Here is a 15,532-nt window from a genome sequence, read left to right as displayed (position 1 = left end):
GAGGAGAGAGAAGGCTTAGGGCAGCAATTAGGCCGTCCCTCTGAATGTTCATCACCAGAGGTCCCTCCCCAGGCAGCCTAAGAGAAACCTCCCTGCACCCCTATGCGGCATCAAACAGTTCACCTGACACAGGACCCCAGAGACAGAAACGAGCTTTATCTCTCTCAGCCTGCGAGGGCCCTGCCTGCCCGAGTCCCTGATAGCTCCCTCTGAATTAAATCTGGCTGTCTGGAGCCCAGCCTCTTCTCCCCAGAAGCCCTGGCTACAGGCTTCTTATGATGCCAGTTAACCCAGAAATTTGCTAGCAGCACACTTGGGTAAAATTCATCTCCTCTGTCAACGGTCCCCTTCAATCAAAGGCGTTTAGTTTACTCCCCTGGGGAGACAACTGGGACTCTTTCACAAGGGTGGGAGACTATTTTATTTATTATTAATGATTTTCTATGATATACAGTGGGACTGCTTGGTCTCCTTTCGCTCTTGCTGAAAGGATTTGTCTGTTAATTTCCCTTGTTTTAAGAGAAAGCTTAGGGCCATAGGACTGGAAGAGTTCCTGAATGGACTTTATGAGTTCATACGATAGATCGGAGAAAAGGTTCTGCTTTGGCCATGTTTAGGCTCATGTGAGTTGCAAGTTGCTGAATTTTGTTTCCCATCCTTACGTAAAGGGCTTATTTTGGAGTTTAAACTCTAGGTTTTCTCTTCCTTGTGTCAGTTTCCTGGTGCCTTAATATGGTCAAGGGTATTAGCTAAATATTTGACCTCTTGAGTTAATTATCTCTTTCCTCTGAACATCTTTTTAAAACTTTTTATTTTAAATTGGAGTTTGACCAGTTAACAACGTGACAGCTTCAGGCGCACAGCCGAGCAGATCCGCCGTACATTCACGTGCATCCATTCTCCCCCAAAGTCCCCTCCCATCCAGGCTTCGCTTAACGTTGGGCAGAGTTCCCTGTGCTGTACAGTAGCTCCTTGTTGGTTACCCGTTTTAAATATAGTAGTGTGTATATGTGGATCCAAAACTCCCTAGTTAACCCTTCCCACCATCCTCTGAGCATCTTTGAACCTGTTAATGTGTCTTTGAATGTGAGATATCTCTTCATGAAGATCGATCCTGTCTCTAGTAATAAAGGGCCATGTCTTACTTTTTCCAGGTGCCCCATCACCTAGAGCACTGCTGGTTCCTAACAGCCTCTCAACAAACTCTTCCTCAGTTATTATTAAAATGAAATAGGTGTGTCTCCTTGGAAACGAGAAACTTTCTCCTTCTACTTCCTTTTTTTTAAAATTTGAGACTAGTTACTAAGTATAAAGATAATTAAGGTAAGCCATGACTAGCCGCCCATCTCCTTAGGAGGTTTTAATTAAAACACCATAATTGGACATTGCAGGAATGAGATTATTAGGTTTATTTAGTCATTCCCCAAATGATCATGCCTCTGGTATTTAAATCACGTTCATTTATATTCTCATCATAATTGCTTGAGTCCCATTGTCATTCAGTCTGTTGTTGGCTTTTGAAAGGCCAGAGGGCAACAGGGATGCTTAATTTGAATACTGGAATTAATTTATTTCTATATGCTCACCAGGCCATTGGATTTTCCAACTATATTCATTCTACTGGGTGAAGTTCTTTTTAAAGACAGACAGAAAGAAACCGGGCTCTAACACAAGCATGTCAAGCAGTCTCCAGTGTGGCTGACGCAGTCTGAGTCTTGCCCCTGAGCCTTCTCTTCCTGCCGCCCAAGATTTCAGGACTTCAGCGTTTTCTGTTTCAGGGCAATAGAAAAGCATGGTGGGTGTCTTCTTGGCAGAGGAGATGGTAGAAGAGCCCTTCTATTATGGGAGTAAACATAATGGATCTATGTCAGGGTATTTTTTGTTTTTAGTTTAATTTTTTTAATCTCCTGGCCATACTGTGCAGCATGTGGGATCTCAGTTCCCTGACCAGGGATAGAACCCAAGTCCCCTGCATTGGCAGCATGGAATCTTAACCGCTGGACCACCACTGAAGTCCCTACATCAGGGGTTTTATGAGGGTCAAGTGAGATGACACATCCAAAGCACTTAAGGCAGCGCATAGGTAGTACCCCGCCAACGTTAGCTACTCTTGGGAGAATGGCACAACTGTGTCCCTGGGCACGCATGCTCCTCTCTCAAGACTTCTGTTTTTACCCCATCTCCATGGCCCTCTCTGGATCTGAAGTTCAGTGACTTCAGCCCCACTCATCTGGGCTTTTAGGATGATGATCACCTTCATTTGCCAACAAGGAGAAGAATAAAAATGCAGTGAGCCCTGAGCAGGAGTCAACGCTGATCACTGCCCTGGTCATGTCTCCATTTTTCCTCTCCTGTAGAACTGGAGGGCAGCTTGTAGTCAGTAGAGGGAGGAGAATTTGTGCAGTGTCCATGCGGGTACCCACAGGCTCTCACCCTGTGAGAGTTCCAGCTGGGAATGCATTCTTGCCCTCTCCCTCGCTGAGGGCTCCCAGGGCTGGGAAGCAGCTCCCTTGATGACCAGTAAGATCAGGAAGGGCCAACGTGTCTGTTCCCCCCGAGCTCTGCCCTGCCTTCCCTCCAGACACTGGACCACAGGCCGGTAGTCTTAGGAGATCTCTGAAGGCTGGACATCTCAGCTCCCTCGTTGAAGTACCTCTGAGGTAGCTTTGACTCCTTATTGCAATTCTCGAGCTTTGGTAGTGATTGAGGAAAGGTGAGATGGTACCCCAGAGCAGAGGCAGGCACCTGGGCCGCATGCCCGTCTGCCTGCTCTGATGAGCACATCCTTCCACCCCAGGGCAGTAGCGTGTTCACGCTGGGCCTGAAAGAGGTCCAAGAGCAGAGGGGCCCGGGCACTCACTTTCAAACGAGGAAAGGAAGAGCAAGTCCCTGTGCACTGCTAAGTTTATGAGAGGATGTCTTAGAGAGTAGGTGACAGAAGGTCTACCCACTAGTCCATTGCTATGCTCTGATTTAAGGCCTTTGCTGTGCCAGGGAGGGAAGGGGGTGGTACCCATCAGCAGGCTCGCTTGAGGACCGTGAGGACTCATGGGTCCCCAGAGAACACATCATGCAATGGGGACACATGTGCATGGAGCAGGCGCATACCTAGAGAGACCCTCCCATTGAAGATCTGTACACACTCCTATCCCAGTGTTAAAACTCTGTTCCCATTCCTTTCTGCTTCCTAGCCTGTAGTCATAGATTTTCCTGGGTAGAGAGGTAGGTGCTTCCGCGCTTAGTCCCCCTTGGAAATTGACTGTCCCCTGCACCACTCTCTTTGGCCTCCGTGTGTGTGGACAGGAAAGGCTGGGAGGGGTGGCTTTGCAGACAGAGCTTGGCGCAGGGCCTGGACGTCCCTGCTGATCCGCGCGGGGGTCTCGGCTCAGATGGGGCTGCAGGAGACTGGACCAGTGGCCTTCACTGTGGTTAAGATGACCTGCGCTTCAGCCTGAGAGTCCTGTTTCCCCAGAGCCGTTCGTCTCCCCACGCTGGGACTGATCCTATGGACAAGAGCCCAGGGCACTCGGAACTCAGGGAGCCTGCCCCTAGGGTCCTTCCAGAGCTTGGTGACATTCAGGCCCCACCTCTCTAAGGCTTCTGAGCCAATTTCATTCATGGATTCATCCTCTCCCTCGCCTAAGGTGTGTTTATTGACTTGTATTGGGCCCTATTCTAGGCACTGAAGATGTAATCGTGAAGAAGGTGGAAAAGGTTGCTGCCCTTGTAGAATTTAACATCCATCTGTCCAGAGACACAAGGCCTAAGGGAGAGACTCCTGCCAGCACAGGATTCAGAGACCCAAAGGGAAATGGGCTTGGTCCCCTCCAGCATTGACTCAGGGGAAGTGTTTGCAGGGAAAGTGAACTCATCTTTCAAGCCTGGCTTAGACCGTGTTTTGTTACAAGAGGGGAGCACCCTCACCACGTGTGAATACCTGGCTGGGGAGCTGCCAGCCCAGGATGCTGACAGAGGCTATAATTACCAGTGTTTCCCTCTGTGTAATTAAAGGTGTTGTTACTGACCTGGTTAAGGAATCTTTTCAAAGGCTTTTTTGCCTTGACAACATCCCTTACAATGCAGCACACCCTTTCTTCCGAATCAGAGCCACCCCATGAAACACCCAGCTTGTTTACAGAGGGACTCAAGGCTGCAGTCTGGATCTGCTTTAAACAGAATTCATTTCAGCCTAAAAGTCAGAAGGGGTCCCTTTGAAGAAACTCCATTTCAGAACCTCCTTTTGCCCATAGGAGTACCAGAACATAATGTCTTTCTTCCATTCTTTTCTGACACACCCCCTCTACATCACAGTTTGACAGATCAAAAGAGGCACGGCCGCCAGAGACCCTGTGCCTCAGTGGATGGAAAGGCAAGCGCTCAGGCTCAGGGCGCTCCATGCAGCCCCTGACACTTGCCCTCCAGGAAGGGGCCGGGCGTGGCACGTCTCCCTGGCTGGCCAGGCGCCCGAGCCCCTTGATGTGGAGGGCCAGGCACGGCGGTTTTCTCTGCTGGGCACCACTGCACTTCAGAAGCCCTGACATCTGAAGCCTTCCTGCTCTGTGCCTCCCTGGGAGGATGTGGGTGAGGGGACGAGAGCCCTGCCCACAATAGATCTTCTTTGCCAGCTGCAAAGAGAGGGAGCAGAGGAGGGGAGGCGGTCAGGTTTCTAGTCCTCCTGCTTCCATTTGTCTGAAGAGCAGTGGTTGACCTTTAGACTCAGAAGGGTGTCAGTGGTGCAGTCAGAGCTTCTTGTTCACTGAGATGGCAGCAGAAAAGTTCAGGGTGGGTACTGTGACTCCCCCAACATCCTGCAGACAATTTGTGGCCGAGCCAGACCCATTGTTAATAACAATAACAAATAACACGACTGAGCTCTATGTTCCACAAACTCTTCTAAATACCTCACATGCATTAATTTCACCTTCACAACAAAGCCATGCTATGAAGTAAGGTTTGTTGTTTTCCCCCATTTTAAAGATGGGGAAAACTGAGACAGGAGGACTTAAGGATAATAGTAGAGAATCAGGGTTCAAATTGAGCCCATGCGACTTCAGAGCCCACACTTTTGGCCACGATAATCTCATTCCTGACCTGAGTTTCTTACAGGCCAGCCCTCTGGGTTTGTCATTTTCTCAGAAGTGTAAAGACTTTACCAGTTTGGAACAAAGCCAGCACCACCTTGCTCTCTAAGGGAATGCTTCACTTGGGGATTTTAATGTACATTGTCATCTCACTGGCATTGTCCATGGTCTCTGTTAGATCCACTAGTGTGATACTGGAGAGTTTGAAGTCCTTGTACCCTACACAAGAATATTTTCTTGAATGTTCCATCTAAGAGGATGTTTTGAAATTGTGTGTGTGTGTGTGTGTGTGTGTGTGTGTGTGTGTGAAAGTGAAGCCAAGGGAAGTAAGAAGCTTTGGTCACTGAGTTAGCACTTTCTAGCAAAGCAAATGTTCCTAAGTGAGCCACAGGCATCGATTTGAGTCTTGAAGAAGGACCGCCCCCAGGTACAGGGACTGTTGAATGCAGTGGGGGGCCTTCCACTGGAAGGCTCACTCAATATCTGAACAAGGACTGGCCCCGGGCCCAGTCAGTCCTCCGATTCAACATCTGTGGCTAGACTTGCTCTGGCTTCCCAGCCTCAGCTTCTGCAGTGAACAGGGGCCAAACCAAAATCATCTTTCTCTACAGACATTTTCCATGTTTCACCTTTTATCTTTGGCCAACAGCCCCCAACCACATAGTCCATGTCTGAACAGTGAGGATATTTGCAGAGTTGGTCTGAATCTGCTCTCAGCCAATGGCCCTTTGCTCTGAGAGGGGGACCTGAAAAGACACTGAAATTGTCCCTGTTGGCTGGATCCCTGGGTGGTAAGGTCCTGAGGAGGCCATTGGGTTGAATGGCCTTTTGGACCATCCTGTCCACGTTTGAAAAACTAACCACAGGTTTGAGAGTCTTACTTCACTTTGCAGAAACAGTCATAATACGAAAACTTATACACCGTCTTTTAAATTGGAATTTACTTCTGTTAGTGATTTGATGTGACCACCAGAGAAACTGATTAAGATTCTTATGACTCTCTGAATCTTGAGTTAGTTTGCCAGTGTGTATGTTTATTTTCACTTGGCTTTCTTTCTTTCTTTCTTTCTTTTTTTTAATTTTTTGGCTACACCTCACTGGATGTGGGATCTTGGTTCCCTGGTCTTGCGTTGGAAGCACAGAGTCTTAACCACTGGACCACCAGGGAAGCACCTTCCATACCATTTTCTTTTCTTTTTTTACCACTTTGCATTACATTCACATGGGTTCTCACCTCAAGCAAAATTAAGGCCCCAAAATGTGGAGTAACTTGTTCACCTTTATCTCTCATGAGATAAGTTTTATTTGCATGATCTCTGGACAGAAACGCTATTTGAACAGGCCTTGAATGTTGCTGTTGATGACATTCGGCCATTAGTGCCCCAAATGGGGAAATTCTGTCACCTTTTCTCCTCCCACTTGGGTTTGAGAAAGGAATGAAAGTGTATCTAAACTCAGTAGCCAAGCCCCAGATAAAAGATCAAAACCTCGGGGTGCCATTCAGACTCTGGGCCCCTGAAAAAGCAGTCCCCGGGTATGTGCTGTGCATTCCAGTGGTGTATTTCCATGTGCAGTTGACTCTGAGAGCAACTCTGTGACTGAAGAGCTGGCACGATCAGATGACAGAACAGGTGGAAGAATCCAGAAATAGGTCAAGGTCAGGCTATCTCCTCCTGGCTGAATATTTAGCCAGTAGCACCTGTGACTCCCAGATGAGGGGTGATGTCAGCTGGCGATCATTTTTCAGGTAGGTGATGAGGTAGCGCTGCCTTCTTGGGAAGCTGGTTAAGGATCACAGAAGCCCAGGGAGCTCCTCACACTGACATGAGTTGACCACTGTGTTCTGACCCCACAGGCCCCCACTCAGAGCCTCCAGCCTGCAATGCCAACTCCATTTCCTGCCCTTCAGCCTGCACTTGCAGTAATAACATCGTGGACTGTCGAGGGAAGGGCCTGACAGAGATTCCCGCCAACTTGCCAGAGGGCATCGTTGAAATGTAAGTGCCTGCCTGCCACCATCCGTCCCTGGTGAGTTCACCTTGTGGTCTCGGCCAATCCCCGCAGACTGGCAGCATGTTGGGCTGTTAGAGCTGACTGTTGAAAATGCTCAGCCATCTCTTTGCCCTCCTCCCACACTTTCCCAGGTATTACAGCTCAGGGGTCAAAAGCATAGACTCTCAAGCACAGTCAGCACATGACAACCCGTAGACAAAATATGTCCACCACCTATTTTTGTAAATAAAGTTTTATTGGAACACAGCCACACCCATTCATTTACATATTACGTATGGCTGTTCTTGTTGGGCATTATTGAGTAGCAATGACAAAGGAACTTATGCCCCACGAAGCCTAATGTATCTTCCATCTGGTCCTTTATAGTAAAGGTTCACCATTCCCTACCCTAAAGTCTCTCTGTGATTATATCCTAATTCTACCATGCACTGGCTGTATAATTGTGGGCAAAATAATTGCTCTTTTTCATCTCCAGTTTTCTTATAGTAATGTGATAATTATAGTATTACTCAACAGGTCATGAAAAGTGAATGAAATACCACATGGAAAGCACTTAATACAGCCCTTGACACAAGGGCAAGTCTTCCATAAAATGGTGGTGGTACAAAGTTTATGAATAATGCACTAATTTTATAGCTACTGTTATAGAGCAAGAGACTGAGCTTTTCATCATTCTGAATCAGATTATCGTCGTCCAGATTAGGCCTTTAGGTAACAAGACAAGTTTGTGTCTGTGTGTGCACTGATGTCCAAAATTCCAAGAAAATTCATTTGTCCATGTAGCTCAATCTTGTCGACTCTTCTCTCATATGTTAAAAAATGGCCAGTGTCTCATTCTGGATTAGAAGGTCAATGAACACTGACCTCAAGATCACTCCTTACATGACAATAACTGATAACATATTCACCTTTACTTTTAGATGGCTTTATTAAACATCGGTTAGATGGAACCCCTCTCACTGAAAACATCATTAGAAAAAATCCCTCCAAATAAAATATATGGTACACATTTCCCTCACCTCTCTGCTACACCTCGGCTCCCCCTACTCCCTCCTTCCCGCTCCTTCTCCTTTTCCCCTCTTCTGCCACCTGTTTCTCCTCTTACATTCACCCTTCTATTGCCAATGCACTCCAGTGGGTGACCAAGTTGACCCTTTCATTCATTCACGGATTCATTCAACAAACATCTTTTGTGAGCCCACTGTGGTCCAATGGTAATTCTGTGATTAGGGAGCAGCAATGAACAAAACAGACCAAGTTTCTGCCCTTATGGTGCTTGCATTGCCGTGGAGAGAAGAGAGCAACGACCAGTAAACAAACCAAAGTAAGTCAGATAATATGGTAGAAGATGGGAGGTTCTGTGGAGAAAAGCAAAGAAGTAAGCGAGAAAAAGCAAGTGGCTATCTGGAGGAGAGTGTTGCCCATAGAGAGGACAGTGTGTGCAAAGGCCTTGAGGTAGGGCTGTACCAGGTATACCAGAAGGCCAGTGTGGCTGGAGTGGAGTAAGCACAAGGGAGAGTGTTAGTGGTTGAGGTTGGAGGGGTCATGAGGGGCCAGATCATGGTGCATTTTAGGGACTTTGGTTTCACCCACTGAGACGAGAAGAAACATCTAGCTTACAACACGGGGGCCTTAGTTTCTTCTTGCTTCATCTGCTTTGCTAACTTTTCTCTGATTCCCTTTGAAACATTCTCACCCAGCCCCAGTGGATCTGTGCCTCCACACCCTTCCTGAGGGCAGGAACGCGTTAGCCAAGGGTGGTTTTGGCCTGGCATCTGTACCTCCTGTGCCTTCCCCCACCTTGACTCAGTCTTCTTTCAGCAAGAACAACAGTGACTTCCCTTTGTGCTTCACTGGGATGTGCCTTCACTCCTCGTGGTCCATTGCCCAGCCTTGGAGAACCCTTCCTTCCACGGGCCTCACGTAGACCTCACCACCTGTCCCTCTCGGCCCCTCCCAGCCTCTCTGCCTCTCCTGATCCATTCCCCTGCCCTCTTCTATCCTTTTCTGCACCCGTGATCTTTCCACTTCCCTTGTCAGCCAGGTCTCCTTCTCCACCTGGTTCACCCTGTGCTCCTCGTTACAGGAGCCCGCCCCTCGTCTTCCATCCAGGCCAGAGTAGGACTCTGATCCTCCAAAGGTGGATGTCAAGACAGAATTCCTGCCAATTCATGCCTCAGTTCAGATTCGCATTGAACATTCTTGTCTCTGCACTGCCTCACTTCTTTCCCCTTCCATCTGTCGGGTTTTATCTTTTCTCTTTGGCAGCCACAGAGCTTCCCTTGGCCAGGTCTCAAACCATAGCATGATGGAAAAGGCCAGTCTAATAACTACGCTGCAACCATTGACCCCCACAACAGCCCTGGTTCAGGAGCTCAGGCCTGCTCACCCTCCTTTCCTGCTCCATGTGCCTGCACTTCCAGCTCGGGCTCGACAGGCTCACAGATCAGGCATATGAAGGAGAGAAATCACAGACATCCACATTGGAGGGGAAGCCCATGGAGGCCAGACCATACCTAGGCCATTGGGCTCACACCTGAACATTGAATTTTAAAAGGAACATGGACAGGCTAGACTAGTTATTTCTGAAAGCCTGTCTGATTGTTACTGAGTTTTTCCTTAAATGAGGTAAATTAAAAATAACAAGAACAATGTGATATTTTTCCATTGAGCAAAAAGATTCCATTTAAAGAAGCATCTTTTATTTTAACATTCTAGACTTCCTTATTCCATTACCATTATTGTCAAAAATATTCTTCATTTTATAAAATGATGGGCACTCAAGAAAGAATATCTGTGTGTAATAGAAATGTGTTTAATTATATGTGTGATTATTATATAATTATAAATATATGTCTGTATATAAATAGTATGTATAATAAACACAGAAATTGCCTTAATTGAGTAAATAAGAGGTCTAAATCAGCACAGTTCAGTTCAGTTCAGTCACTAAGTCGTGTCCAACTCTTCACGACCCCATGGACTGCAGCACGCCAGGCTTTCCTGTCCTTCACCATCTCCCAGAGCTTGTTCAAACTCATGTCCATTGACGGTGATGCCATCCAACCATCTCATCCTCTGTCATCTCCTTCTCCTCCTGCCTTCAATCTTTCCCAGCATCAGGATCTTTTATAATGAGTCAGTTCTTCACATCACATGGCCAAAGTGTTGGGGCTTCAGCTTCAGCATCAGTCCTTCCAATGAATATTCAGAGTTGATATCATTTAGGATTGACTTGTTTGATCTCCTTGCTGTCCAAGAGACTCTCAACAGTCTTCTCCAACACCATAGTTCAAAAGCATCAGTTCTTTGGCACTCACTTTTTTCATGGTCCAACTCTCAGATCCATACATGACTACTGGTAAAACCATAGCTTTAACTAGATGGACCTTTATTGGCAAAGTATTGGCCTTACTTTTTAATATGCTGTCTAGGTTGGTCATAGCTTTTCTTCCAAGGAGCAAGTGTCTTTTAATTTCATGGCTGCAGTCACCATCTGCAGTGATTTTGGAGCCCAAGAAAATAAAGTCTGTCAGTGTTTCCATTGTTTCCCCATCTATTTGCTATGAAGTGATGGAACCAGATGCCATGATCTTCGTTTTTTGAATGTTGAGTTTTAAGCCAGCTTCTTCACTCTCCTCTTTCACTTTCATTAAGAGGCTCTTTAGTTCCTCTTTGCTTTCTGCCATTAGAGTGGTGTCATCTGCATATCTGAGGTTATTGATATTTCTCCCAGCAATCTTGATTCCAGCTTGGGCTTCATCCAACCCAGCATTTCTCATGATGTACTCTGCATATAACTTAAATAAGCAGGGTGACAGTATACAGCCTTGACGTACTCCCAATTTGGAACCAGTCTGTTGTTCCATGACCAGTTCTAACTGCTGCTTCTTGACCTCCTTACAGGTTTCTCAAGGTTGTCTAGTTTTCTATCTCTTTAATAATTTTCCGCAGTTTGTTGTGATCCACACAGACAAAGGCTTTAGCTTAGTTAATAAAGGAGAAATAGATGTTTTTCTGGAACTCTCTTGCTTTTTCTATGAACCAACGAATGTTGGCAATTTGATCTCTGGTTCCTCTGCCTTTTCTAAATCCACCTTGAACATCTGTAAGTTCTCAGTTCACGTACTGTTGAAGCCTAGGTTGGAGAATTTTGAGCATTACTTTGCTAGCATGAGAGATGAGTGCAATTGTGCGATAATTTGAACATTCTTTGGCATTGCCTTTCTTTGGGATTGGAATGAAAACTGACCTTTTCCAGTCCTGTGGCCACTGCTGAGTTTTCCAAATTTGCTGGCATATTGAGTGCAGCACTTTCACAGCATCATCTGTTAGGATTTCAAATAGCTCAACTGGAATTCCATCACCTCCACTAGCTTTGTTCGTAATGATGCTTCCTAAGGCCCACTTGACTTTGCCCTGCAGGATATCTGGTTCTAGGTTAGTGATCACACCATTGTGGTTATCTGGGTCATTAAGATCTTTTTTGGATAGCTCTTCTGTGTTCTGGCCACCTCTTCTTAATATATTCTGCTTCTGTTAGGTCCATACCATTTCTGTCCTTTGTAAGCCCATCTTTGCATGAAATGTTCCTTTGGTATCTCTAATTTTCTTGAAGAGATCTCTAGTCCTTCCAATTCTATTGTTTTCCTCTGTTTCTTTGCATCGATCACTTAGGAAGGTTTTCTTATCTCTCCTTGCTATTCTTTGGAACTTTGCATTCAGATGGATGTATTTTTCCTTTTCTCCTTTGCCTTTAGCTTCTCTTCTTAACTGTTTGTAAGGCCTCCTCAGACAACCATTTTGTTTTTTTGCATTTTGTCTCCTTGGGGATGGTTTTGATTACCACCTCCTATACAATGTTATGAACCTCCATCCATAATTCTTTTGGCACTCTATCAGATCTAATCCCTTGAATCTATCTTTACTCCCACTATATAATCATAAAGGATATGATTTAGGTCATAGCTGAATGGCCTAGTGGTTCTCCTCACTTTCTTCAATTTAATTCTGAATTTGGCAATAAGGAGTTTATGATCTGAGCCACAGTCAGCTCCCGGTCTTGTTTTTGCTGACTGTATAGAGCTTCTCCATCTTCGGCTGGCTGAAAAGGATATAAACAGCCTGATTTCTGTATTGACCATCTGGTGATGTCCATGTGTAGAATCGTCTCATGTGTGGTTGGAAGATCATGTTTGCTATGACTGGTGTGTTCTTTTGGCAAAACTCTGTTAGTCTTTGCCTTGCTTGATTTTGTACTCTAAGGCCAAACTTGTCTGGTACTCCATGTATTTCTTGACTTCCTACTTTGCATTCCAGTCCCCTATGATGAAAAGGACATCTTATTTTGGTGTTAGTTCTAGAAGGTCTTGTAGGTCATCATAGAATCGTTCAACTTCAGCTTCTTCAGCATTAGTGGTTGGGGCATAGGCTTGGATTACTGTGATATGGAATGGTTTGCCTTGGAAACGAACAGAGATCATTTTGACATTTTTGAGATTGCACCCAAGTACTGCATATTGGGTTGTTGACTGTGAGGGCTACTCCATTTCTTCTAAGGGATTCTTGCCCACAGTAGTAGATGTAATGGTCATCTGGATCAAATTCACCCATGAAATCTAGAAACCTGGAAATGGCCAGCTTAGCTAGAGTACCTCTAAAAATAAGCAGCCAGAAACAACAAGCATGTTCTTAAGACTGTAGACTGTGGATTCAGACAGACCCACATTTTAGCTCTTCCCTGCCTTTTAACCATTGACAAATAACATTTCTGCATCTTGGTTTACTCAACTGAAAATGTAGAGGCTAGTGGTATCTTCTTAATGGTTCATGTGAAAGTTAGATGAATATATGCTATCAAATGCTTAGCACTGGGTCTGGCACATAAGATATACCGTGTTAGCAGTGACTGGCATGATTTTGCTATAACTGCAGCTACTACTTCCACCACCTTTATCTTAGCCATGGTAAGAGAGGTTGGGAACCACATCACAGGAGCTGGAATTACCTGCATTAGATTCCTCCCTAAAGCTCGTTCAGTTCTTTGAAGATTATGGTAGAAAGAATAGGTTAAAAAACTAGGCTAGCCACTTGCATTATGAATTGAGGCTGGCAGTAGCTCATTTTCATGCAAATATATGCAGACATGGAAATAAGGCTGCCCCTGCTAACCCAGCACCCATGACCCACCAGACAGATTGCCTGGGACTTCTCTTGTATGCTTTACTCTTTCTCCTCATGATAAAATGAAGCTGAAACATCAAAGCAGTTGAGGCAAGGCTCTCTGACTGGATACTGAGAGAACTTTGCAGAGGAAACCTGTTTGTTCCTTGAGGCAACAAAGCCTGTTGCTGGAGATCTGTGTGTTGACCTGTCTTTAGAGCAGTTAAAATTCATATTCTTAATCAATGAAAGACCAGAAGATGGGAGAGGTCGAAAGATGGGAAAGAAGGAGCAGAGAGTGGACATCATACCATGCACCCCAAGATGCACAGGAAGTGTCTCATTTATCATCCAAAGGCATCTGAATGTAACTTCTCTTCTTACCATCAAGAATTTCACCTCAGAACTTCCCTGGTGGTTCAGTGGCTAAGACTCTGTGCTCCCAGAGTAGGCAACCTGGGTTCAATCCCTAGTCAGGGAACTAGATCCCACATGCTGCAACTGAGACCTTGGCGTAGCCAAATAAGAAAAAAAATTCCATCTTACGTCCTTGGCCACTTGTATAACCCAGATATCTCCTTCTCCTTCAGGATAATTTGCACTACATCCAGTTCTCTGTTCCCTATCTGCCCAGTCTTGAGCTGGTCGTGATGCTCTTAAACCTTGGGAAGGATCTGCACTCCCCAGCATTTGGGGGACGGAAGGGCTGTCTCTCATGCGGAGCAACCTGGCAGACTCTTTCCGGTTGTTTTTCAAAGCCAGAGCAGTTCACAGTGTGCGCTGGTCTCCCCACATAGCAGAGCCAGTTCCTCTAAAAATAGCTTTCTTTCAGAGAACCCACAGCAAGACAGTTCACTGCAGATTTTCCTCGAAACTGAGCTGCTCCCTGTCGTTTCTCTGAACCCGCTCCAGCCTCCAGCAGGGATGATTCTGGGAAGAGCGAGAGGCCCACACAGTCTTCCGTTCTGTGGTCCTTATTCCACCCTCCTAGGTCCTCAAGGATTGAGAGGGACTCTCAGTACCTAGAGCTTCTTCTTCATCTCTGTCCCATCTCCTTCCATTTTTACTCTTTTACCCCACTTAGTGTCATTCCTGTCTCATGCCCTCAGCTCTAACAAATAAATTCAGCTTCTCAAGAAAGATTATTGTCGTTTAGTTGCTAAGTCATGTCCAGTTCTTTGCAACCCCATGGACTGTAGCCTGCCAGGCTCCTCTGTCCATGGGATTTTCCAGGCAAGAATGCTAGAGTGGTTGCCATTTCCTTCTCTGGGAGATCTTTCCAACCCATGGATCAAACCCATGTCTCCTGCATTTGTAGGCAGATTGTTTTACCACCAAGCCCAGAGAAAGGTTGTGGATGGACTCAGATGCCAACTCATAAATCAGGGCATCTAGGGAGAAAGGTAGCCCCATTCTGCACCTGGCCTCACCTCGGCCCTATTGTCTATCCGCAGTGGAGAGATAAACAGTGGTTTATCTGCTTAACAAAGCAAGTGTGTGTCTACAACACTGGTCACCAGGGAGATTTTTAGAGAAATTTTTTAAAAAGCAGCCAGCAGAACAAAAGGGTTAGAGGACTCTGGGCATCACCAACATCTTGGATTCTTCAACGTTCTGAGGACACTGGGTTTCTGGGGGACTGCCATGTGGAAGGAGGGGGATGGGGTGGGTGGGGACAGGCGGAGTAAAGGGGAAGCCAATCAGGCAGCAGAATAATTAAGAACAGAGCCTTGAGATAAATAGCCCCGGGGTGTTTTTTATTTTATTTATTTACTTATTTCTTTATATTTGGATGCGCTGGGTCTTTGTTGCTCTGCAAGGACTTTCCCTAGTTGCAGCAAGCAGGTGCTAGCTCTCTAGTTGTGGTGTACAGGCTTTTCATTGTGGCGGCTTCTCTTGTCGCGGAGCATGGCCTTTAAGGAATGTGGGCTTCAGTAGCTGCAGCACATGGGCTTAGTAGTTGTGGCTAGAGGGCTCTAGAGTGAGGGATCAATATTTTCAGCACACAGGCTTAGTTGCTCCTTGGCATGTGGAATCGTCCCAGACTGGGGATCGAACCTGGATCCCCTGCATTGGCAGGCAGATTCTCAACCACTGGACCATGAGGAAGTCCAGTCCTGGGGTTTGAATCTTGCTTCTGGCTCTTTGGGTACCTGTCTTAACAGCTCAGGGCTTCTCAGGTGGCTCAGTGGTAAAGAATCCACCTGCCAAAGCAAGAAGATGCAGGAGATGCGGGTTTAATTCCTGGGTTGGGAAGATCCCTGGAGGAGAAAATG

General features: G+C 46.0%; 1 protein-coding gene across 4 annotated transcripts in view; it reads left to right on the top strand.

The window, feature by feature from the left end:
- SLIT3 (slit guidance ligand 3) overlaps positions 1-15,532 on the top strand; it is a 758,707-nt gene that overhangs the window by 594,046 nt on the left and 149,129 nt on the right. For all 4 annotated transcript variants that reach the window (XM_059878791.1, XM_024981391.2, XM_059878790.1 and 1 more), the window contains one exon: positions 6,937-7,078. In XM_059878791.1, the coding sequence (XP_059734774.1) occupies positions 6,937-7,078 (142 nt within the window). The remainder of the gene's footprint in view (positions 1-6,936; positions 7,079-15,532) is intronic.

Source organism: Bos taurus, chromosome 20 (genome assembly GCF_002263795.3).
Source record: "Bos taurus isolate L1 Dominette 01449 registration number 42190680 breed Hereford chromosome 20, ARS-UCD2.0, whole genome shotgun sequence".
In the NCBI taxonomy this organism is placed as follows: Eukaryota; Metazoa; Chordata; class Mammalia; order Artiodactyla; family Bovidae; genus Bos; species Bos taurus.
Note: the sequence above shows the minus strand (reverse complement) of the source record. Positions and strands in the feature narration are given on the sequence as shown.